The 22,348-nt window shown below is 32.9% G+C and overlaps 4 protein-coding genes across 10 annotated transcripts; 2 read left to right on the forward strand and 2 right to left on the reverse strand.

The window, feature by feature from the left end:
- Window positions 1-188: 188 nt before the first annotated feature.
- LOC127256126 (U-box domain-containing protein 32) lies at window positions 189-5,925 on the reverse strand. Of its 4 annotated transcripts, none has more exons than XM_051281966.1 (9): window positions 5,629-5,925; window positions 4,316-4,428; window positions 3,976-4,110; window positions 3,590-3,690; window positions 2,691-3,198; window positions 2,365-2,466; window positions 1,724-2,239; window positions 629-1,327; window positions 189-432 (listed from the first exon to the last, which is right to left on the reverse strand). In XM_051281966.1, exons 1-9 carry the CDS (start codon window positions 5,795-5,797, stop codon window positions 247-249), a joined length of 2,529 nt encoding a protein of 842 aa, XP_051137923.1. In that variant the 5' UTR covers window positions 5,798-5,925; the 3' UTR covers window positions 189-246. The 4 variants fall into 4 exon arrangements, with proteins under 4 accessions (XP_051137923.1, XP_051137924.1, XP_051137926.1 ...); XM_051281967.1 differs by having other exon boundaries at window positions 3,590-3,697; window positions 3,989-4,110; window positions 5,629-5,924; XM_051281969.1 differs by lacking the exons at window positions 4,316-4,428; window positions 5,629-5,925 and having other exon boundaries at window positions 3,989-4,110.
- A 2,804-nt stretch (window positions 5,926-8,729) lies between these two features.
- On the reverse strand, window positions 8,730-12,060 carry LOC127256413 (uncharacterized). Of its 2 annotated transcripts, XM_051282419.1 has the most exons (6): window positions 11,852-12,060; window positions 10,605-11,343; window positions 9,845-9,903; window positions 9,614-9,742; window positions 9,376-9,511; window positions 8,730-9,285 (listed from the first exon to the last, which is right to left on the reverse strand). In XM_051282419.1, the coding sequence occupies exons 2-6, from the start codon at window positions 11,307-11,309 to the stop codon at window positions 8,938-8,940; spliced, it is 1,377 nt and encodes a 458-aa protein (XP_051138376.1). In that variant the 5' UTR covers window positions 11,310-11,343; window positions 11,852-12,060; the 3' UTR covers window positions 8,730-8,937. The 2 variants fall into 2 exon arrangements, with proteins under 2 accessions (XP_051138376.1, XP_051138375.1); XM_051282418.1 differs by having other exon boundaries at window positions 10,605-12,060.
- A 1,538-nt stretch (window positions 12,061-13,598) lies between these two features.
- Window positions 13,599-16,084, forward strand: LOC127256074 (60S ribosomal protein L36-2-like). Of its 2 annotated transcripts, XM_051281906.1 has the most exons (4): window positions 13,599-13,705; window positions 13,888-13,992; window positions 15,500-15,699; window positions 15,867-16,084. In XM_051281906.1, the coding sequence occupies exons 2-4, from the start codon at window positions 13,891-13,893 to the stop codon at window positions 15,895-15,897; spliced, it is 333 nt and encodes a 110-aa protein (XP_051137863.1). In that variant the 5' UTR covers window positions 13,599-13,705; window positions 13,888-13,890; the 3' UTR covers window positions 15,898-16,084. The 2 variants fall into 2 exon arrangements, with proteins under 2 accessions (XP_051137863.1, XP_051137862.1); XM_051281905.1 differs by lacking the exon at window positions 13,599-13,705 and having other exon boundaries at window positions 13,863-13,992.
- Window positions 16,085-17,106: 1,022 nt separating this feature from the next.
- LOC127256173 (signal peptide peptidase-like 1) lies at window positions 17,107-22,346 on the forward strand. Of its 2 annotated transcripts, XM_051282024.1 has the most exons (5): window positions 17,107-17,242; window positions 18,275-19,191; window positions 20,018-20,221; window positions 20,721-20,819; window positions 22,217-22,346. In XM_051282024.1, the coding sequence occupies exons 2-5, from the start codon at window positions 18,394-18,396 to the stop codon at window positions 22,217-22,219; spliced, it is 1,104 nt and encodes a 367-aa protein (XP_051137981.1). In that variant the 5' UTR covers window positions 17,107-17,242; window positions 18,275-18,393; the 3' UTR covers window positions 22,220-22,346. The 2 variants fall into 2 exon arrangements, with proteins under 2 accessions (XP_051137981.1, XP_051137980.1); XM_051282023.1 differs by lacking the exons at window positions 20,721-20,819; window positions 22,217-22,346 and adding an exon at window positions 20,341-20,612 and having other exon boundaries at window positions 17,108-17,242.
- Window positions 22,347-22,348: the final 2 nt, after the last annotated feature.

Genomic DNA, 22,348 nt, shown 5'->3' on the forward strand with positions numbered 1-22,348 from the left:
TGTTTCTTAAAAAAAATACTCATCCCTTACTGAAGGAGTATTAAATTCCTCTATTGAACCGACAACCATCTTTCGACAAACCTTAGCAGAAAATAATAAAGAGAATTACAAGAACGTGGGAGGGAGACAAAGTTGGATCTTTTCTATAAGAAAATAACAAGAAATAAATTAATATTTAAAAATCTCCATTATTATTATTATTATTATTATTATTATTATTATTATTATTAATACTATGCAGTAGTATTACGTAGTATTTAGTTGCCATTCCTGAATAGCATAATAGAGAGCATAGTTAGGAAGAAGATCACAATTCTCCAGCTTCAAGTTCGTCATCGGAGAAGTTTTGTGTCCGCTGTTGAACCATCCTTTTATCGCCTCGCCTTCATACGTAAACCCGTCCGGCGCGATGTGCGGATCCTTCATCACTTCCTGCAACACATTCCGATCATCAGCCGAGCACAAATACGAGTAATTCGATACGATATATCAAAAATTCGGTATACCGGTACAACATTGATAGTTTGGTATATAAATTGCTCATACGGTACCTTTACTGTTTCATACTGAAATATAAATACGGTACCCATAAGCACAAGCTATCGTTACATTATGATCGATCGATTACCTGATAAATCGGGCAGACGAAGTGCGAAGGTATTTTCCGTTGACGTCGGGAATCTGAGCGCAGCAAAGTCGGGGTCAGCTCCGCCGAGTTGCAGAGCTCCTGCACACTCTCGAGCACCGTCGAGACTTCCGATCGAAGATCGGGTCGTTGCGACGGGTCCTTCCGGCAGCACCTCAGCGCTAAACTAGCCAATTGTTTCGCCTGCGGGAACGGCCAGTCTCCCGCCGACATGTCCAGCACGGTGTCGAGGTATCCTCCTTTAATGGCGCACCGGACATCCCGAGCAGTGGTGGAAGCTGGCCTTGCGGTTAGCAGGCGGAGGAGTACGACGCCGAAAGAGTATATATCGGATTCCGGGGTAAATATCGACGTCCCGTAGTTCTCGACCAAGCTCAAATTGTGGATCCCAAAGTCGCTTACTTTGGTAACGAAGTTCCCGTCTAGAAGAACGTTGGACGGCTTTAAATTCCCGTGCACGCTGCAGCTGTCGTTGGCGTGCAGAAAGATGAGAGCGGAACAGATATCGGCTGCTATACGTATCCGGGCTTGCCACGACAGCGAATGGGTTTTGGTTGTGCTCGAAAGGTGATCTTCAAGGCTGCCATTTTCGATGTACTCGTATACGAGCGATCTCGATTCCGGACAGACGCCGACGATGGTTACAAGATTCGGATGCCTCACTCTGCACAAAATCTCCGCCTGCACGAAAACTTATGGTGTGAAACGACCTATCCAAGGGTGAGAAAAAATATCGAATTGACGAAATACCGCAAATACCGAAATCTCCATACAGTATGATATTATATCGAACTTATTAAGTATGGTATTTCAGTATATTCCGAATATGCGATATATTTAAGTATATACCGATAATTCAGTATACTGATACTAGAATTATTATTTCTACTTTCAGTATTTCGGTATGAACGATATATGCTAATACCGTACGAACAATTCGATATACCGAATTATCAGTACGTTACAATATATATCTGTCATACAGTATAAAATTCGATATACTATATCTAACCACCCCTAGACCTATTGAGGGGACTAAGAAAACAACCAAGAAAACAAAAAGTTCAGAAATTTTACCTCATTCTTGAACTCCCAGTCGGTCTGAGTACCCGAAGACGGCAGCATTTTTATAGCAACCTTGAGATGGTTAATCGTGCCCTTGAACACACTACCGTAAACTCCTCCACCGATTTTCTGAGATGAGCTGAAGTTTTCGGTAGCCTCGATGATATCGGAGAATGGGATTTCGAAAGTTCCGAAAGGGTCAGCGGCAGCATTCATTGCTTGGTGTTTGTTGATTTTCCTGATAGCAGAATCACGCTCTCGCTGGAATTCGTCCCGTTTCGCCTTAAAACTTATCAAGAGATTCACTGCCTGAATGATTTTTTCCTCCAGCTCTTGCTCCGAGCAGTGAGCCTCTCTCAGCCGGCTTTCGAGAACTGGCTTCCGCTCATCGATCAGACGAAGTTCTTTCAAAGCCAGATCATGTTGATTTTTCATTGTTTCTATTTCATGATTTTGATTAACCAACTGCCCCTCGATTTCTTTTCTCCGGTTAAGCTCTTCCTTCCAACGACTTTCTGCAGCCTCGGCCTGCAAGAAGCAACATGCAGCACATACATGGGTAAAAAAACCTGAAAAAACAAAACTCTATATGTGATTTCCAACAAGAGGATTTATGTAAGAGACTGGTAAATTTCATTCTTATAGTTTCATACCTTCTGAGTAGCCTCCAAGGCATTTTCTTCGGCTCTCCACAGCCTTAACGACTCTTTCAATTTTATCTGATACGACATCTCTTTTGCTTGGAATTCCGAGTCCTGGAATAATCAATTGTCAAGTAGGATCGGGGAATGTAAAAATCAGTAACAAAAGTGCAGTTGGTAAGTATCCACCGTTCTTATCATCGAATATAATGCCATTATGGAGTGATGAAAAGCATCTTTCGACAAGATAGAATGTTATCATCACATATTCTAATATCGAAAAGCATTACTAGTTTAGTGCACTGTGTATAATAATCCATTAGGGCAAGCAATGGTACCAGTGAAGTACTAGATGACGATCGAGTCAAACATCCCGGAGACTCGCCTTGTGGAGGTGGAGATGAACAAAATCCTCTACTTTGTAACAGTTCCGACTCACTTCGATTCACCTTGCTTGCCGATTCTTGTGCTGACTCTGTTTGGTGTTCAAAATGCTCAACTGACTCACTCTGATTCACCTTGCTTGCCGACTCTTCTGCTGACCCTGTTTGGTGTTCCAAATGCTCAACTTTTCCATCATTAGGAAAACGAGCCAAATGTCCCGGAGACTCGACTTGTGGTGGTGGAGATGAACCAAATCCTCTAGTTTGCAACACTGCCGACTCACTTTGATTCACCTTGCTTGTCGATTCTTCTGCTGGCATTGTTTGGTGTTCACAATGCTCATCTTTTCCATCATCGGTAACCATGTTGTCCTTGGAGTGACAATTTGCAGCTGTTCCACTGCCATTTGTTGAAGGCGACGATGTTGTGGTTGCAGTTGAGCGATGTCCACCATGCATGGGCCTAACCGTAATCAAAATGTCAAATTTTGAAATGACTGATATAATGAATACTGTTCAGAGATCACCGGAAGCCTTCGAGAAAATTTTAGTTAAAAGATATAAAGAGTAACACTAACTTTGGAGTTTCGACTAATTTTCTTAATAAAAAACATCATGTATACCTGGCATTTCACAATCCTATATAATACGAACTCAAAGAAAACTTTAGATGCCTACGCGCTCAATTTTTTACTATGAAAACTATTATTCGAACTTAAAAAAAAAACAAAAGCAAACTTCAAAAGAACACACCCTTATCAAACACCTTTTTTCAATTAAACATATCATCATACCAAAACTTCGAAAAACACTTCAAAACACTAATAAAACTGTTAACCTTCAACTGATCATACCTTTCATGCACGAGGCACCCTTTGGAAATGAACCAAATATGGCACGATATTGGAGCTTGCTGGCACACAACCATAGCTTTGCTTGAAATTTTTTGCATTCCCTGCAATCTAGACAAATCCACATAAGTTTCTTGTTAGAATAAGCCCCCGACTTCATGTCGAGGTCGTCCTCATGCAGCTTTGATTTTTATTTTTTTTTTAAAGCAGGATCACCTCATGACTGACTTCACACAGCATGAAGATCCGTATTATTAATGAAATTGAGTACCTTTTACCTCAAGTGTAGAACTTTTAAAAAGTGTGAATTAGAGCCAACAGAAGTCACATATTTTTTTCTAAAGATGGAAAAGAAGGCATCAATAGTTCAGGGATAACTAACTGAGAACCATGGCTGCATACTTTGGGCTGAAAGACTCTGCAGCAGCTCCCATTACAAGCCTCGTTATTCCATGTGTGGTGATGAGCTGGAGAATCCCTTGCTCGATATTTTTCATTTCTACCCAAACTTTGTCAGCCTGAATCTGGAGACATTTCAAAGCAATTAATACATTTCAATTTTTAAAAAAATAGGACAGGGCAAGAGTTTATCAGGTCCCGGGTCTTTAGGACGAAAAACCAAAATGCAAACATGTAGTTTGAGCATTTTAGAATAAATTCGAAAATATAAATCATCCAAAGTGTTAAAAATCTACAGAATGGCGATGGATACGGAAGGAAGATGGTTACCCCCATCTGAGATAGGAAGACAATGTACTGGTTCATGTGTTTTTGCATCTTCAATCTCTCGAATGCTTTAATAGCCTGGTTTTTCAGCTTGCTTCCCGACAACACCCCATTTGCTGAAAGCACATGAAAAGGTAGTGGCAACTAAAAATCAATACATGGCCCTAACCCTCATTTATTTTTTATTTAATATATTACATACAAAAATTTTCATTAAAAGCATTACATCAGATACCTTTTTATATCATATCAAATAACTTTTAATTCGAATTATTTACTATTCCCAAAACATAGACTAAAACACCGCCAAACAATCCACCCCTTGTCAAGGAAGATTTTTCAATGTGGGAGTTAATAGACGTACAAAAATGGTTGATTATTTTAGATGAAATAGTGGTTGAATGTAATGTTTTGTATGTAAAATAGATATATTTTATCGGAACGGCCTAACAGCATAGCCAAAAAAAAATCATGAAAGTAACATTATGAAGAAGTATATGGTGCAATCTATTGGTGTTTCCGTACCCATTTTCAATCAGCAATATTTTTTCATGCACAAAAACTACCGAACCCAACACTTATTTTCAATTAAAACTTACACATTCAAAACTTGTTTTTTTTTTTTAGTTGACTCCCATTTATAGATAAATAAATAAATGATTCGTATCTCTAATAGTTAAGTTTTAGGTGTGGCAGTCATTTACATCATCTAACATATAGATGATATCGAAGCTCTAAGTCTCAAGTTCGAGTACCACCGTCCCCCGTTTGTCGTCATCTATGGGAAAATTTAATGTGGTGGTCATTTACATCATCTAACATTTTTCAATCAAACATCAAATCCAAAACCTATTTTCCATTCAAAACTACAAATCAATCACCTTTTCCTTTAGAAGAACTTTTAAATCCAAAAGACTCCCTAACATTAAAAAAAAAAAAAAAAAAAAAAAAAAAAAAAAAAAAACACACTTTTTCTTTTAAAGTTTCAACTACAAAAGTTACCAGCACGAAATCTGGCAGGATTAACACCATATGCAAAATCCTGCAACCAAACCCTAATTGCAGTTCAATTTTTTTTCATCAGAATGGCAAATCAAGACAGATTCAGGAGAGCTATCTCTTGGAACACACAACAGACAACAAATCAGCTAAATCATTCACCAACTCAAAATTGCGATAAACCAAACCAATCAAAAACAGAAACAATCCACAATCCAAAAAAACCAAAAATCGAATCCAATTCGGAAACTGAAACAAACAGGAAAACCAAACCACAACTACAATTAATTAATCAAGCAAGCTAGGCAGCTACTTACAGTGAGAGGCCGAAGCCGCGGGCTGATGAACGTGCACGAGACAAACACGTGCGCCGGGAAAGCTCATCGCCGCCCAAGCCAGTAGTGATTTCCCTTCCTTCACATTCCTCCCCACCGCCACGTGCACCGGCGGAAACCGCTCGGTGATTCTCCCTCCTTCGCTCCCCATCTCATCGAATCCGCCAATCGCCGCCACCTACGCCGCCGATTGGGATGAAGAAGTTTGGTAAAGTGGCGGTAGAAAGCAGTAGGAAATGGGGGGTTGAAGGTGAGCTGATTGATATATACAAATTTGTGAAAAAAGGAGCAAATTGCACGCTACGTGTTTGTTTCCATCGATCCCTGCTGTAATAATATACTTTTTTATTTTTTTTAATTATTATTATGTAAATGATTTGTTTAGTTCAAAATACAATAGTCCTCCCTCCTCCCGTAAAATATCCATTTTTTTTTTTCATTTTAATCCGTTCATGATAAAGTATTTATATTTTTGTGCTATCTGTCTAATATTACAAATACTTTTACAACTTACAATATATTATACATGTCACTACTTTTATAACATAACATATTAATAAGGTTATTTTAATTAAATCTACTTTATTTCTATTATATCCCAATATAATATTAATATTTCTAAAACAATACCTAGTTATGGGACGGGACGGAAGGAGTATTATAAAATGATTCTAACAAATAATATACTCTTTCCGAATAATATACTTTTTTCGTCCCATAAAAAATAATTTTTTTTTTTTATCTATTCAAAATCAAATCGGATCATTGGTCCTATTAACACTCTCACACATGAGTATTATTTTTGGGACAGATGGATATGGTTTATTTTTTGATAGAGAATTTGTATTATTTTTTAATTTAGTAATTGTATTGTCTATCTAATATAATAAATATATTTACAATTTACAATATATTAAACAAATGTTATTACCTTATATTATATCGTACTAACAAGGACATTTTTGTCTTTTTCTTACTATAAACAAATGTAATACTACTATTCAAAAATAAATACAAAAAGCAAACAATCTCTTGTTGCGAAACGGAGATAGTAATATATTTTATTTTTTAATAGAAAAATTAATATTTAATGCGGAATATTACTCCATCCATTCCAAAATAGTAGTCACATTTTACTATTTTCGCTCCAATAATAATAGTTTCATTTTCATTTTTAGTAACCAACTTCCATTTTTTATAAACTATCGTCACGTTTTCACAATAATTACATAAAGTATGAACATTTTGATCTTTTTGAAACACTTTTATCTCTACTATTAATATAATATTATTATTCTTTAATTTTTTAATTTTCATGTCTATCTCAAATGTCCATATTGTTTTGAAACAGATAAAATATTTTTTATTAACGAAAAAATAATTTATATTTTAAACTAAAATACTAAACAAATATATTCATTCAAATACTTAATTAATATTATAAGAATATACTTTTTCGTGTAACCGCAATTGACATCATTTTTATTTTCGTCTGTAACATATTTTTATATTGAATAAAATTTACTAAATTAAAATATATTTAACAAATATAAATCAATCTAATTAATTATATATATCATGTAGTCCTCACTCGAAGTCTCTTTATTTTTATATCTCTTTAAAAAAAGTTAATTTTTATTTATAATTAAAATTTCACAATTATTATATAATTAATTTATATTAATTATAAATATATATATATTTTATCTACGTTTGTTTGATAATTTGAATATTTGGCTGTAATTTTAAATAAAATCAATATAATTTTTAATAAAAGATAGCAACATTTTCTTTTGCAATGCATCATAGTTAATATTATATTTCAAATCAATTTTAAATTATATTCAAACAAATTCTATTGAATTTTGCATTTTGATTTAGAATATTTAATTTTAAAATTAAAATAGTTATTTAATATAATATAACTAAGTGTTGATTTTATTTTATGAATGTAAAATTAATTTTATTACTATATTAAAAAAATACAAATAAATATTCTATTTGCTTATTTTTTTCTAAAAAAAATAGATAAACAATAAAAATCCTTCAAAAATTTCAAAACAAACACATTCTTAGTTATGTGTTTTTGTAAAAATAATTTGCATTCAATTGATAGTATATATGTGTAATATAATAATAATTTTATATTATTATTATGGGTTAAAAAGTAATACTAGTATTTAAATTAATGAAAGAAATAATTACTTGTTATAGTGTAGTACAAATTTGAAGGATGAATTAAACTGAAAACAAGTTTAACCAATAATAATAAATAAATAAATAACACGACATGAAAAAGTTCACCTTTTCTTTAGGAGAAAAAAAAAGGTTGCTTTCTTGACGAGGGTTTGCGTTGAAACGACAAATAAAATTAGATTCCTATTCTCTTTTTTTATTTTTTATTTTTTTTTCTTTATTTGTCTTTTATTAAAAGGTATGTTTGGTATAAAAAAGATGTAATTGCAGTATTTTCTTTGTTTCATTCTTTTTATTACGGTCGGTTCAATATATATATTTTCTTTGATAAATTATTGTACACTCTTTGTTGGGGGGTTTGAATTTAAAGTTGGAATTTAATTAGTAAAATTTTTGAATTTGAATAGTTGTATGATGTGATTTAAATAGGTGTTTGATGAAAATAAAAAATAAATATTTGATTTGATGTTTTTTTAGAAAAATTTTGATGAACAGTGTAAATCCTTACAAATTCCCCAAACAAATTATTTAACTATCTCAATTTTACCGTATAATTATTTATTATACTATAACTAATTTTATTATACAATTTTTCTACTTATTAATTATATCAGTCTAAATTATCATATCTACAATAAAATATAGACTTTATGTGAGGCCAATGGTGTAATAGAGACTAGTAATATAGAATTTGTTTGGTTATAGTTCTAAATTTATTTGAAATTAAACGTTGATTTGAATGATTATCTTTAAAATTTATTTTGACGTGATAGTACAAATTAAAAAGACTTTGTAAAAATACTTCAATATCAGTGTCTTATAATAACAATAAAATTAAGTTGGTAAAAAAATTAAACTAATTCAACTCCTACACCACCAGTCCATCTCTTACGGAGTATATTAATCACATATTTTTATTTCACGTAATATGTGCTATTGATGATTTTTTCAATTTTTGATTAAATAAATACAAACGGTAGAAATAAACATAAAAATACAACCAAACTAACCTTTTGATCACTAAATTGGAAATGCATAAAGAGAGAGAAAAAAAATAAAAAACTCAATGAAAGAATGATCTCATCTACACCACCATCAAGAACCATAATGCAGAGGATTCTGCCCGTCGCTGTGCAGCGTCGTCGCCGCTGGCGATCCATCGAAGAGCGCGTCGATCGCCTCGTCCCAGTTGTCCCGCCTCTCGCGGCTCTCGCTGCATCCAGACGACGACGAACCCGTTGCGCTTTCCCTCGCCACCTGCCGAGGTTCGTCATCGTCGAAAGTTCCGTAATGAGACGGTGAGACGGCGTGGGGAACAGCCAACGTAACGGCTCGTCGTAGTGCGGCTCGATACTCCTCGCCGTGCTCTTTCTCGAGCGTCTTCTGCCTCTCCATCTTCTGCTTCGGCGGGATCGCCATCGCATCGTCTTTCTCCCGCATAAGCTGCACGTCGGGACGGCGAGAATCGTTAAGAGATGAATTCAGAAATTTCACGTCGTAAAATAGGCAAACGATAGCCGGGTTTTAGCTTACTTCCAGAGCCCTTTCGGATTCTCTTTCGATCCAAAGAATGGCGTGGTCGGAAGTGGCATTGCACGAGAGGACGATGCGCTCGAACCTTCCGTCGACCGGGACAGCGGTTTTCACGACGGGGGGAAATCTTCCGCATCTGTGTCGTCATACGATGATCAATCTTCGATACAATACGATACGAGCATTATATTACACATTGTGTCAACATATACGTAAAATCGACAAATCTGTTGCTAACCTGAAAGGCCTTCGCTCGATAATGTGGTAAAGGCGACCTGGGGCGTATAACCTTCTTGGATCTCTGATCATTTTCTCTTCGGCTATGCACGTGTCTTTAACGCATTGTAGGCATAATACGCACGGCAAACTGTCGAAAGTGTAATATAAATGTTAAAAAAACCCGAAAACAATCTCCAACAGTTCAATTCGAATGGGAGTGATCGATCGTATTGAATCACAATTCTTTTACCAGAAAAGAGATTTGAATACGTCCTCGAGCGAGGTTGCTGTTCGAGGTAAAAAATCATCCTGTTACAGTAAAGAATAGGACAAATTAATTCCGAGGACACGACGAGAGTCGAGCATTATGTCCATACAATGTCATATAAATTTACGACAAAAATCAAGGGAGGCATTCGAACCAAAAGACAACATTAATTTTAGAAAGGGCGTAAGTTAATTTATAGAAGAAAGACATTCACATTCAGCATTTCCGTCGTTTCTGATGAACATAGCTAAGAACCAAACAGAAAACTCGGGAGGAAATTTTTGAAATTTCAGATTAGAGCAGCCCCTAGGCCGACTCTATCAATGTCATTCTTTATTGTGAAAATATTTTAAGGAAACTGAAAAATTGCATTATTTGATCATAAAAAAATATATAGGCAACTTAAAAAGAGATTCAAATATAAATAATCTAATAAACGATAGATCAAATTCAAATCTAAATCTAATAAATATCTAAAATATCTCAACATTTATCTATACAGTTTCAACCATTTCGTGCAAAAATGCAAATTGAATTCGTACAAACAAGAAACAAGCACGGAGTCTTTCGACGACAAAACAAACGAATAGGTGCAACATCAAAAGCCGTGTTCTAGTTAACATCGACACATTTATAGATCTAACTTCGATTCACAAAACGATACGCATAACAATCATAAGATATTCTTCTAAAAACAAAGACGAATAAACAAAATGGAAGATCGATCAAACAAAAAACTTGCCTGAAGAACAACTGAGTTTATCACATCAGAATATCTCACGGCCAAATTAAGCGACATACACCGAGCAGGCGCAATGGCATAGCACCTGACCCTACTCCTCTCAACATTCCTCAACTTATCACCACCGCGCACCACCACCATCGCCAAAAGCGCCGCCACGCCTGCCCCCAAAGAATGCCCGGCAAACGTCAACGTATAACTCGGATACCTCTCGACCAGCTCCCCCAAAACCTCACACTCTGCATTCAATATACAAACAGCAGCATTCAACAGCCCATTGTGGACATACCCTCCATCGAATTTCCTCTGCCCCAAACCATTATCGAGCAAGAGTGCATAATCACTCTCCTTTGCCAAATTAAGGCCTCTAATGGCGAGAACTACATCGGTATGAACATGATCCAGGTACAACAAATATGGCGGAGCTCTTCCATTAGTATCACTGTAACTTTTTCTCAAAATCAAGCAATCCAAACTGATTCCATATCCTCTAGGAGGCTCCCAAAGTGGATGCCTCAAATCATCCTCGTATACGGCTAATATATACCTGCAGAATCTCGGCACTGGTTCAAACTCCTCCGGCGTTGCAAAGCCCCATTTCTCACTGTCATGGCCTGCTGTGTGTAAGCAACGCTTCCATGCCCATCGAGCGCAGGCTAGGCAATACACACACTCCAAAAGAGGCAAACCGCAGATAATCGACATTTTTATTCATAGAACCAAAGCATCATCGAATATACTGAAGGAAGTGCAAATTCAACTGAAAACTGTAAGTATTTCTAAATACAGAAAATCAGAATTGACAGCAGAAGCAGCAAAGTTGAAATTGAGAGATGGAATCTAAGCTTGTAAAATTCGTATCCATAGCTTCGAAAACAGCAAATTCAGATGAATAGATAACAAAGGCCTTTCGAATTCATTACAAACACGAACTGGTTGAGAACTTTATCAGCTAAATTAAATCAACAGCGACGAAGAATGTAAAAGAATCGAGAAATAAATAAATTCGAAAGTGATGAAGCAATCCCAGGGCTTAAGAGTCAAAACCCTCGTAGATTTCTAGAAAAATTTCAGTCCAGTTTGTGCGGGGGAAGCTTTATCCCTGCCATGGAAGCGAGTCGGGGAGCAAACTGATTGATTGAATCGATAAATGGCGGGTTGGAAAGCAAAATTGGGAGATATTTTGGGGGAGAGGTGTAGGGGAGGGGGCAGTTGGGTTGGCTGCTTGTGAGCAAGCACACACCTACCTGGTGATTTCCGCTCCCAGCTCGTTACCGACTCCTGTAAGTAAATATGATCGCGTTCGCAGGGAAATCTGGTGCCGGAGTCCGGGATCAGAAAGTCCGGCCTTTTCGAGGTAGATTGATCGGTGTACCGATTTCTCTGCGCTTCAATTACTCGCCCGAACCCAAACCCTAACAATAATTTCAAATGATATGGGTGGTTCTAACTTATTTGGTTTAGCTAGGGTGTCTATCTTTTTATAGATTTTGAAAAATTCTAGTATGAATTCAATATTAAAAATAATGTATTTAATATTAAAATAATGTATAATGTGATATTTTGTTAAAAAAATATATAATTTAAAGTGTGATTAAAATGTATAATTTATATATAAAAAAAACAAAAGGATAAATTAAGTAGGACAAACGGATATAAATAGTGGACAAATTAAATGAGACGGAAGGAATATATATCAGAGAAAATGCATAATCCAAATAATATAAATTTTGGATTTTTGGGTGTTAAATAACACACCCTTAAACGATTCAATATAATATATATTATATATATTTTTTTCTTATCATTTTGTTATTTTCGTCGGACAAATTTAAGATATATACAATATAAATATGACTCGAACAAATAAATTGCTACGACTTAAATGATAGGTTGTGGAGAGGTGTTAAAAGGAACATCCTTAAACATTTTAATATAAAATTTGTATTTTTTCCCATTATTTTGCTATTTTTGTCGGACAAATATAAAATATATACAATATACGTATGATTTAGATGAATAAATTGTTATGGCTTAAAAGATATGACATAAAGATCAAGAAATTGAGGGCTTCGTCGTTAGATTACATCATCATTCTCATTTATTTTTAATATAATTTTATATTTATAAAAAAACATAGTGAACAAACAATTTTCTACATAATTTTGATTAATATTAGAAAAATAATAGTACTTCCTTCGTCTGGTTGAATTGACTCATTTTATTATTGACATACTATTTAAGATAATAATATTTAATTAGTTAATAATATTTAATTAGTTAATAATAATGATGTTATATGATAGTAAATTTTATATCAAATAAAAAAAATATTAATTATTGTTTACAACCAAAAATGAAAGAAATGTCTAATACGGAGGGAGAGTATAACATACTCCGTACATCACATTTATATTATGCGTTATTGTACTTAACATTAAAAATATATTTATATTGGTATAATTTTATGTATAAATGTTATTCTATTAGTATTATAAGACAATAATGAAAGTATTTTTGCAATTTTTTTTAAAATTTATATTACATTTTGATATAATAATTAATATTCAAATATCAACACGCAAAAAATAAATAGAATCTTAGAGCCGGACTGAGGTAGTATTATAATAGCTAGATATTGTATTTCCAAAAATAAAAAACTTAATTAAAAATATTATTTTTATATTTTATGCTTTGTATCTAAAACTTAACATGAATATTATTTTATGAATGATTGTATAATTAATATTAATTAAATTGGATATAAATAAGATATGTTTCAAAATTTCATAATATAATAATGATTTTGAAAAATAATTCGAAAAAAAAAAAAAAAAAACTACTATAAATGAACAATAGCTTCTATTAATTGAGATGATAATGATAATAAATACTGGGCCATTATATGGGCTGAGCTGCCTGTGGGTCCATTCAATTACAGTCGACTGCACTCGGAACGACGTCGTAAAACAGAAGGTCGATTTTACCCTCAGTAAACTCTAAATACAGCCTGCGCAGCCACAGTGCCCTCTTCCAACTTTACTATAAATACCAAAACCCTAATCTGAGATGAGCGCTCCTCTCAGACATCGGCGGAAAAGGTGTGCTCGCAATTTTCGCTTCCACCTGATCGCTTTCATTCTGCTTAATTTGTATTCGATTTGATTATTCCTATTATTCCTATGGTTGTGTGTTTTATAGTTGGTTGCTTATTAATCGCATAGTAATAATTTATATTGTTAGTTTTGGAAGATGAAATTGCTGCCTGTATCTTTGGATGCAGGCAATGGCTCCAAAGCAGCCGAACAGTGGCTTATTTGTGGGGTTGAAAAGAGGGCATGTTGTTACCCCGAAGGAATTGGCGCCTCGTCCTGCTGATAGGAAAGGGGTAAGTTAAATTATCTACCTCCAGTTGAATTTATGGACTATTTGTTGCTGTTTTAGGTTTTTGAATCGATCAGTCGTGTGGATGTAGTTTTATATTAACATTTGTTGTTGTTTGAACTAAAAAGTGTTAAAAGTTGTATGTGCTTGTGCATTTAAAGATGCTCTCATAATTTGCTTTGATTGTTTATATTTTGGAAGAACTGAATATATTAATTAGTGAAAGGATTTACTTACATGGGTGCACTAATTAAACAGAGTCCTCTTGTACAACAAAAACAAAACAGGACTTACTAAAAGAAACTAAACTACCGGACCATCTCCAACCCATTATTTGATTTTTTTTGGAGGATTTACAATATATTTGTCTATTTTTGCATGGTCTTCTAATTAATTCATTTCCAATCATACTCTTTATTTTTGGAGGGTTAAAAGAATATTCTCTCTCTATATATATTCTATTTTATATATGATTTTATAAGTTTTTTAAATTTACAAATAACATCAAATAATTAATATAAATATTAATTATAAAATTAAAATATAAAATATACAAAAATAAATTATTTTATAAATAATAAAAAATATTGACAAAAATAAAATAAACAGAAAAAATATAATTTATACATATATTTAAATTAATAAATAACAAAACACTCTCTCATGTGGGAGGGCCCTTTGTGTTCATTGTAAATTTGTCCCATTAATATACAGAGAATGTTTTTTTTGATTTCGAAAAAATAAAGAGTATGATTGGAGATGAAGACGATCACAAGTTCACTCCTCACACCACTAGGCCATTTCTTGCGGGATGAATTTATTTGTATTTTTGGTAGGATGATTGCTATAGAAGCGTGTGCATAGGTGTGGAGTAACTGCTGCTTGAGTTGGAACTTTAGTAAAGTTAGAATCTTATACATTATTGTAAGGGAACAATGCTGTGTGATGCTATGAGAGTATTTGTTTTTTGTATTTTTGTTTTTTGTTTTTTTTTTTGTTGGTGTTGTGGTTGGTTTTGGTTTTTGTTATTTCTGAGATGAAATAATGGTTGGATATAATATTTTGTATTAAAAGCAAGTATGTATGATTTTAGTGGAAAAGGCGAAATTGCATAAAAAAAAATTCAAAAAGGGCAGTCTATAAATTTAATTAATCTAATCATGGAATAGGCTGTGTCATTTGTAGGTCTACTTTACTTTATAAGACGGGACTGGTCATTAGTATTCTTTCAATAGATTAAATAAACATTAGTCTAATTAATATTGTGGTTACTTTACTTAATTAGATATATGATAACACAGATTTTTAGCACAAATATTATGTGAGATAAATTAATTCTACCTTCATAGAAGAGATTAACTATTCTTGATTACAGGATTATTACGCCAGGTTTTGATTAATCCCCATTTTAATCATTTAAAGTAAACACACTCTATGACTATTAATTTTTTGATTGCAAAGAAAGGCTCGACTGCTACAAAAGATTACTATTAGTTGTTTGTTGAATGCAGAAAACAAGCAAGAGAGTTCATTTTGTGAGGAGCCTTATTCGGGAAGTAGCTGGATTCGCACCTTACGAGAAAAGAATAACCGAACTTTTGAAAGTTGGCAAGGACAAGCGCGCCTTGAAGGTGGCCAAGAGAAAATTGGGCACTCACAAGAGGGCCAAGAGGAAGAGAGAGGAAATGTCAAGTGCACTCCGGAAGATGAGGTTATTAAAAATGATCATAAACTGGGAATCTTCCCCACCATTTTCACTATTTGCATCCTTAATTATATATATATATATGTGTGTATATATTTATATATTATATAAAATGCTTAAATAATTCAGTACTCATTTCTTTTTCTTTTTTTTTTGGATCTGTGATTATGCAGGGCTGCGGGTGGTGGTGAGAAGAAGAAATAAAAAACACAGATAAACCATTCATCGATGATACTTGACCAGTCTGGTAGAACAAATACATTTTTAAAAGTTTTGTTTCGCGGATTAGATTTATATTTTTTCGATCAGTGTGTAGTGCCATGAACTTATTCACCATATTCTAACTCATCCATCTCCCCTGTTTTTGTCGTGCGGATTAGATTTATATTTTTGCTGAGGCATGATTCTTATCCTTTGATTAAAACAAACTTAAGAAAGAACTCGTAAGTCTTAAACTAGAGGTGGGGAGAGAGCTCTGCATGGTATTTTGTTCACTGATTAATGGACTTTGTTATTTGAGGTTTTTTTTTTTTTTTAAAAAAATTATATATATATAATGAAATCTGTTAGGATTTTAATATATATTTTTAAAAAATATTAGATCAAATCGTGATTTAATAATCATAAATCAATCATTTTATTATTTTCATTTTTTGTTTGTTTGAGTTAGATATCTTAAATTTGAGAAATGCAATAGTTTTTTATGTACATGTGTTGTTTCATTTTTTATGATTTTATTGTGTTATGATTTTATTATTTTTTAACAATTTTATTTTCTATTCCAAATGTATTGTAAGGTTTTGGGCATTTTTTACTTTTTTTTTTTTTTTCATAGTGTATGTAAGTTATCTTGTTTTATGATATTGAATGAGATAAAAAATGATTGTTCGCTCAATATAAAAAAATTATTAATTTTTATTTAAATTACAAAATATCATTTCATAATAAAAAAATTCTTAATTTTTATTAAAAATAAAATTGTTAAAAACTTTCATCCACTTTCATTACGTAATAATTACTATTATTTTTTAATTTATTATAAAAATCTAAAGAACCTTATGATTTGGAAAGGAAGAAATATTATTTTTTTCGAAAAAATATATATGTTTATTTTGACATTATAAGAACCCTTTATTCTATCATTACAAACGATCTCTATCAAATACTTCAATGTTTTACTATTTTAATTTAATTTAATTTTGTTTTTTTTTTTTCAAAATTACATAATACCTATCTATGCGAATCGTATGATATTTAACTTTGAACATCTATATAATTCACGATGGTAAAAAATAGATATAATGCAAAACCCAAAAAAAGCCGGCCTGGGCCTAAAATATATTGAGCTAAAATTGCATTAAAGGCCCACCAATTTCACAAATTTATACGTATATATATATATATATTAAAAAAAAAAAAAAAAAAACTCTTGAATGATAAATACAGTGAGAAAAACGGAGGATTTCGTTTGGAGTGCTTAATTGCGCAGTTCACAGCGCTACTCTTGGCCTTCGCTGGGAACCAACGCTCCTGCCATTCGAAAATTCAGGTCATCTATAAATCCCATAAACCTTTCTAATTCGATCAACGATGATTTCATATGGTTATTCCTGTGCCGCTTTGTTTGTTCCGAAAGATCTGTGTGATTTAAGTCCGTTATTTCGTGAAATTGATGGTCGTTCAGTCAACTCCTTGTCAATTTTGCTGAAAATTTTCAGTTTCTATTGTGAAATTCTTATTAGTTCCTTTTAATTTGAAGTATCTCTGCATTATTGTTTCTGACGGCGGAGAACGACGATGTAGCGAGCCTCTTCCTCGTTTGGAATTTAGCAGGAATTATTGTTGAGAAATTGATGCTTGTTGGTGTTGGGGAACTGAAAATTGAGGAGGTTTAGGGTTTTGCTCTTCCGCATTTTTGTGAACGCTTTAAACTATTTGGAAATTGGTTATATTAATTAGGAACACTCCTAATCATAGCATGGTTTTTGGCTATGGAAACGATTGTTTATAAGATCCTTGTTAAGTTCATGTGCCTTTTTGTGTCTGTTTTTGATTAAGTTTTCATTGTTATATGTTATTGGGTGTTTTTGTTTAGTGCTTAAGAAGTTTTTGAAATTTTTGCTATTTGTACTTTATGTATGTTTGTAATTTATGTTAGTATTTTAGTATTAGTTTGTGATTATTTATGCTTTATGTATGTTTGTAATTTATGTTAGTATTTTAATATTAGTTTGTGATTATTAATGCTGTAATAAATAAGAGATACTTTTGAGTGGAACAAACAAAAATATATATAAAAAAAGGTACTTTAGGGATAGAGGGAGTATTAGTGTACGGTATATTTTAATAATAGAAGATGAATATATTTTGGTGTGCCGGTCTGCTGGTCTGACAGATGAAAATAGTAAAAATGATGCATTCATTATATAGGGACAGAGGTATTATATGTTATATATATTGTATGTGTGTGTATATTGTATTTTTTAGTAATATTAATCAGGAAAGGTGCATAATTTTTATTTTTTTGTTAGGTGAACACATTCATTAGATTTTATTTTTACCGTAAATTGTACTCTTGCAGGTTCACTACTATTTTGTTTGTGGTCGAATGTAACGGGTAGAAATTGCATTCAACATTGTTTTCCAACCAGGTTTTCGAAGGGATAAAGGCAGCTTAGAAGTGGAGGATTTGTTTCGAAAATGGAGTCCCTTTGGAAGCTTGTTTATTTGCTCGAACCATCTTCACTCACTCTCGTTGCGACTGCGATTGCAGTGTCGTACGCCTCTGCTTCTCGAGCTCTAAACTACGGAAAAGAAATGGAGCGTAATCGCGACCTTTCAGAAGCTTCGATTACCTTAGACAGATCACAGGCATTGATGATCCCCGTAATGAGCTCCTGTAGCTTGCTTCTAATGTTCTATTTGTTCTCGTCCGTCTCTCAGCTCCTCACAGCTTTTACGGCGGTTGCCTCAGCATCAGCTCTGTATTTTTGCCTATCGCCACATATTGCTTACATCAAGTCGCAATTGGGCTTATCAGATCCTTATATTTCGCGGTGCTGTTCAAAGTCGTTCACACGATTTCAAGCTCTGCTGCTGGCCCTTTGCATCGGTTTAGTGGTGGCGTGGCTTATTTCAGGTCACTGGATATTAAATAACATCTTGGGGATCTCTCTTTGCGTAGCTTTTGTTAGTCATGTTCGATTGCCGAATATCAAGATATGCGCCATGCTACTTTTCTGCCTGTTTGTCTACGATATATTCTGGGTTTTCTACTCGGAAAGATTGTTTGGAGAGAATGTTATGGTGTCGGTCGCAAGACAGCAGGCTTCGAATCCAGTACACACTGTTGCTGATAGTTTGAGTCTTCCCGGTCTGCAGTTGATAACAAAGAAACTTGAGCTCCCGGTGAAAATTGTCTTCCCGAGGAATATGTTAGGCGGTGCAGTACCTGGGAATAGCGCTTCGTACTACATGATGCTCGGTCTTGGCGACATGGTAAAACTCGTTTTTTTTTTTTTTGTTAGTTTCTTGAACGACAGGAGTATAACATATTAGGATTGGATCTAAGTGTACTAGTCAATTTGTTACTAGTTTAACATTGTATTCAAACTTAATGCTTTCTATTTGTCGGCATACCAATGGCTCTCATGATCCACACACTTCTTCTCTCAATCTCACTCCGATTTTTTTATTTTTTTTAACATAGAATAGCTGATGCTGCATTTGTAATACTACCCGTCTCAATTTATTTGCTAATTTTGTTAGGTTACAGCTCTTTAGGTGGCATAATTTGAAGTGTGTTTTTTTATCGATTTGTTTTTACTTTTTGTTTGTGATGATTTTATGCATTGTATTAATAAAGTTAAAAAGATAAATTGAGTATAAAGAAGAGAAAGTTGCAAATATCTTGAGATATATCGAAATGAAAGTAATAGAGAAAAAAATTGGGATGGAGAAAATAGTATATTTTTCTTTGCTTTATGGAGTGTAGACAAAAGGTTTTAGACCTTGTGTGATGGTAGTGTTTTTCCGTATTTGGTTTTGATATTTCATGGGATTTTTAGAGAGAATATTATTGATGGTAGTGTTTTACTGTATTTGGTTTCGAACTCAATTCAGTCAGGTTGAAAGTTTAGTACTTATAATTTTAGTAATCTTTGTTGTAAGGTATGAATAATCATGAAAGTATTACAGAGAATGGTGTTTATTTTTTTGGTGGCTTTTATTATTATATGCATATATTATATATTATATTTTTTGGTAATATTTTCGATAAATACCAAGTAAACATACTTTATATGCTTTCGAATTTTTCTTGTAGGCTATTCCTTCGATGCTGCTGGCACTGGTTCTCTCCTTCGATCACAAAAAAAGTCGGGACTCTCCAGCCCCCTCGTCCGATTCACAATCTTCAAAAGGGTTCAAGTACTTCTGGCCCGCCCTCTCCGGATATGCCGTCGGATTAATCACAGCCTTGGCAGCAGGCATCTTGACACGCTCTCCCCAGCCAGCACTTCTGTATCTGGTAAACTACGCCGAAATTAATTTCCCTTTATCCATTATCGAATTGTCGCATCCAACACTCACTATGGATGAAATGCATGCTTTTTTTTTTTTTTTTTGGGTCGGATGCATGGAATGTAGGTGCCGTGTACTTTAGGGCCCGTCGTCGTCCTCTCGTGGACGAAGAATGAGCTGAAAGAGCTGTGGGAAGGAAGTTCTACTACGATTATAAGTGAGAAAACACATCTTACAGATGTGTGAGCTCTTTTGTTTCATCCATGGCGGAATTTCGGACACTTGTTTTAGAGATATTGTAAAAATTTCTGCTGGATGATCTTGATCTCTATCTGCTCTCCCACCTGGAAAAAACCCACAAATTTATTTCAATGATAAAAAGGAAACTTCTATTTTTATTTTTTTTTGGTACGAGGGAGGACTAAGCTGTCTGTGTTCAGGATTTCAGTTTTATCTAGTTGATCATACCTTTTATTATGAGACCTTGATCTTATGCTTTGGCTTAGGTGATGTTTTTGGCAGCGCCATGGACCCCAGCTCCAGGTCGATCCGTACCGTTTTGCTGCGGGCGTGGGTTTCGGGTCCCGGGAACTTCCAATGGTTTGGTAAGTAAATCCACTTTGTTCTTCCACCACTATTTTTCAATAGTGATTAAAAAAACAACTCAAAAACTTTTTACAAATGTCAGGAAAAAAATAATTCAAATATTCATTAAAAAGAAATTAAATATTCAATCGATCAATCTAAAAGCAGAGCCAAATTTGGTGTGTTCACTTAGATATATAGGTTGCATTTGGATTTATCACAACATTTTAATTATTTATTTAATTCTTTTTAAATATTAAATTAAATAATTAGTTTTTATAATATTTATTTATATAATACATAAAAAAAAAAATTAAACCAAATATTCAAATTCAAATTTTTGATATTCAAAAATTCAAATAAACAAACAAACACATCCTATTTTGTCTCATTTTAACTAATAAAATATTGTTAAAAATAAAATTTAATGTAAAACCTACAAAAGTTCAAAATGCACTATAATTTTATATTTTTTCTTAAATTATACTTTTTGGTTTGAGAGGAGGAAAAAAAAAATTACACTTTACAAAACATACTAAACATTTATAAAACAAATGAATTTAAAGATAAAATTTATTTTTATCCTTTTACAGATGTACAAAAAAATTTTAAAAAGAACTTTTAGAGTAAATAAAAAAAAAGTAATTAGTAAAAAGAAAAAGAAGAGTAGATTTTGAAATGTATTTGACCATTAACTTTAGTTTTTAGCATATTATAGATTTGACTATAGTATTTGATAAAACAATGACTTGATATTAACTCATAATGACAATTAAAATAATTTATTTGGCTTTGGTTTGAAATTGAATATTTAGTTTAAGTTTTTATTTAAATAATATTCTGATACAATATATTGTGAGAAAAAATGATACTTTCTTTCTTTACTGCTAATTTTTCATTTATTTTTGCATATTAAATTTTAAATATTAATTATTTTAACAAGACGTAAGTATATTTGTACAAAAAAAAAATTATACAAATATAAAAATATTTTGAAAACAATAACATTAAATACAAATGAAAAGATCAGAATGGATGAAGGTAGTATATATATTTTTTCAAGAATTGTACTGAGTGATTGTATTAATTGGTATTTAGAACACAAATCATAAACATAAATTTTATTTTTAAAATTTTTATATATTAGTATGTTGTTTAATATTGATTAATTTATTATTTAAAATAATTATATTTTTATTTTATTAGTATATCATTAAAATGTGTAATTTTTTTTTTTTTAATAAGATATGAAATATGAGAAGGAAAGAAATGAAAACATAAGACATAAAATGTGAGAGTAATTTATTTTTTAATTATTCTTAATCTTTTTCCTTTCCAAAATTAAAAATTCAAATATCCGGATATGGAAGCCTAATATATCTGAATTTATTGTTTCTTAAAAAAATCGATCTAGCAGTAGCAATGGATTCCTGGAAAATGATCCTTTGAAGAGGTCCAAGGAACAGAAGTCCCGATAAATCCACGCCGTTCCTTCAAGTGGGGCCCGTAAAATAAACGGTGCAGATCAACCCGGTGCTGAGACCGCATA

This window comes from Andrographis paniculata, unplaced genomic scaffold (assembly GCF_009805555.1).
Source record: "Andrographis paniculata isolate CXL003 unplaced genomic scaffold, ASM980555v1 Contig55END, whole genome shotgun sequence".
Taxonomy (NCBI): Eukaryota; Viridiplantae; Streptophyta; class Magnoliopsida; order Lamiales; family Acanthaceae; genus Andrographis; species Andrographis paniculata.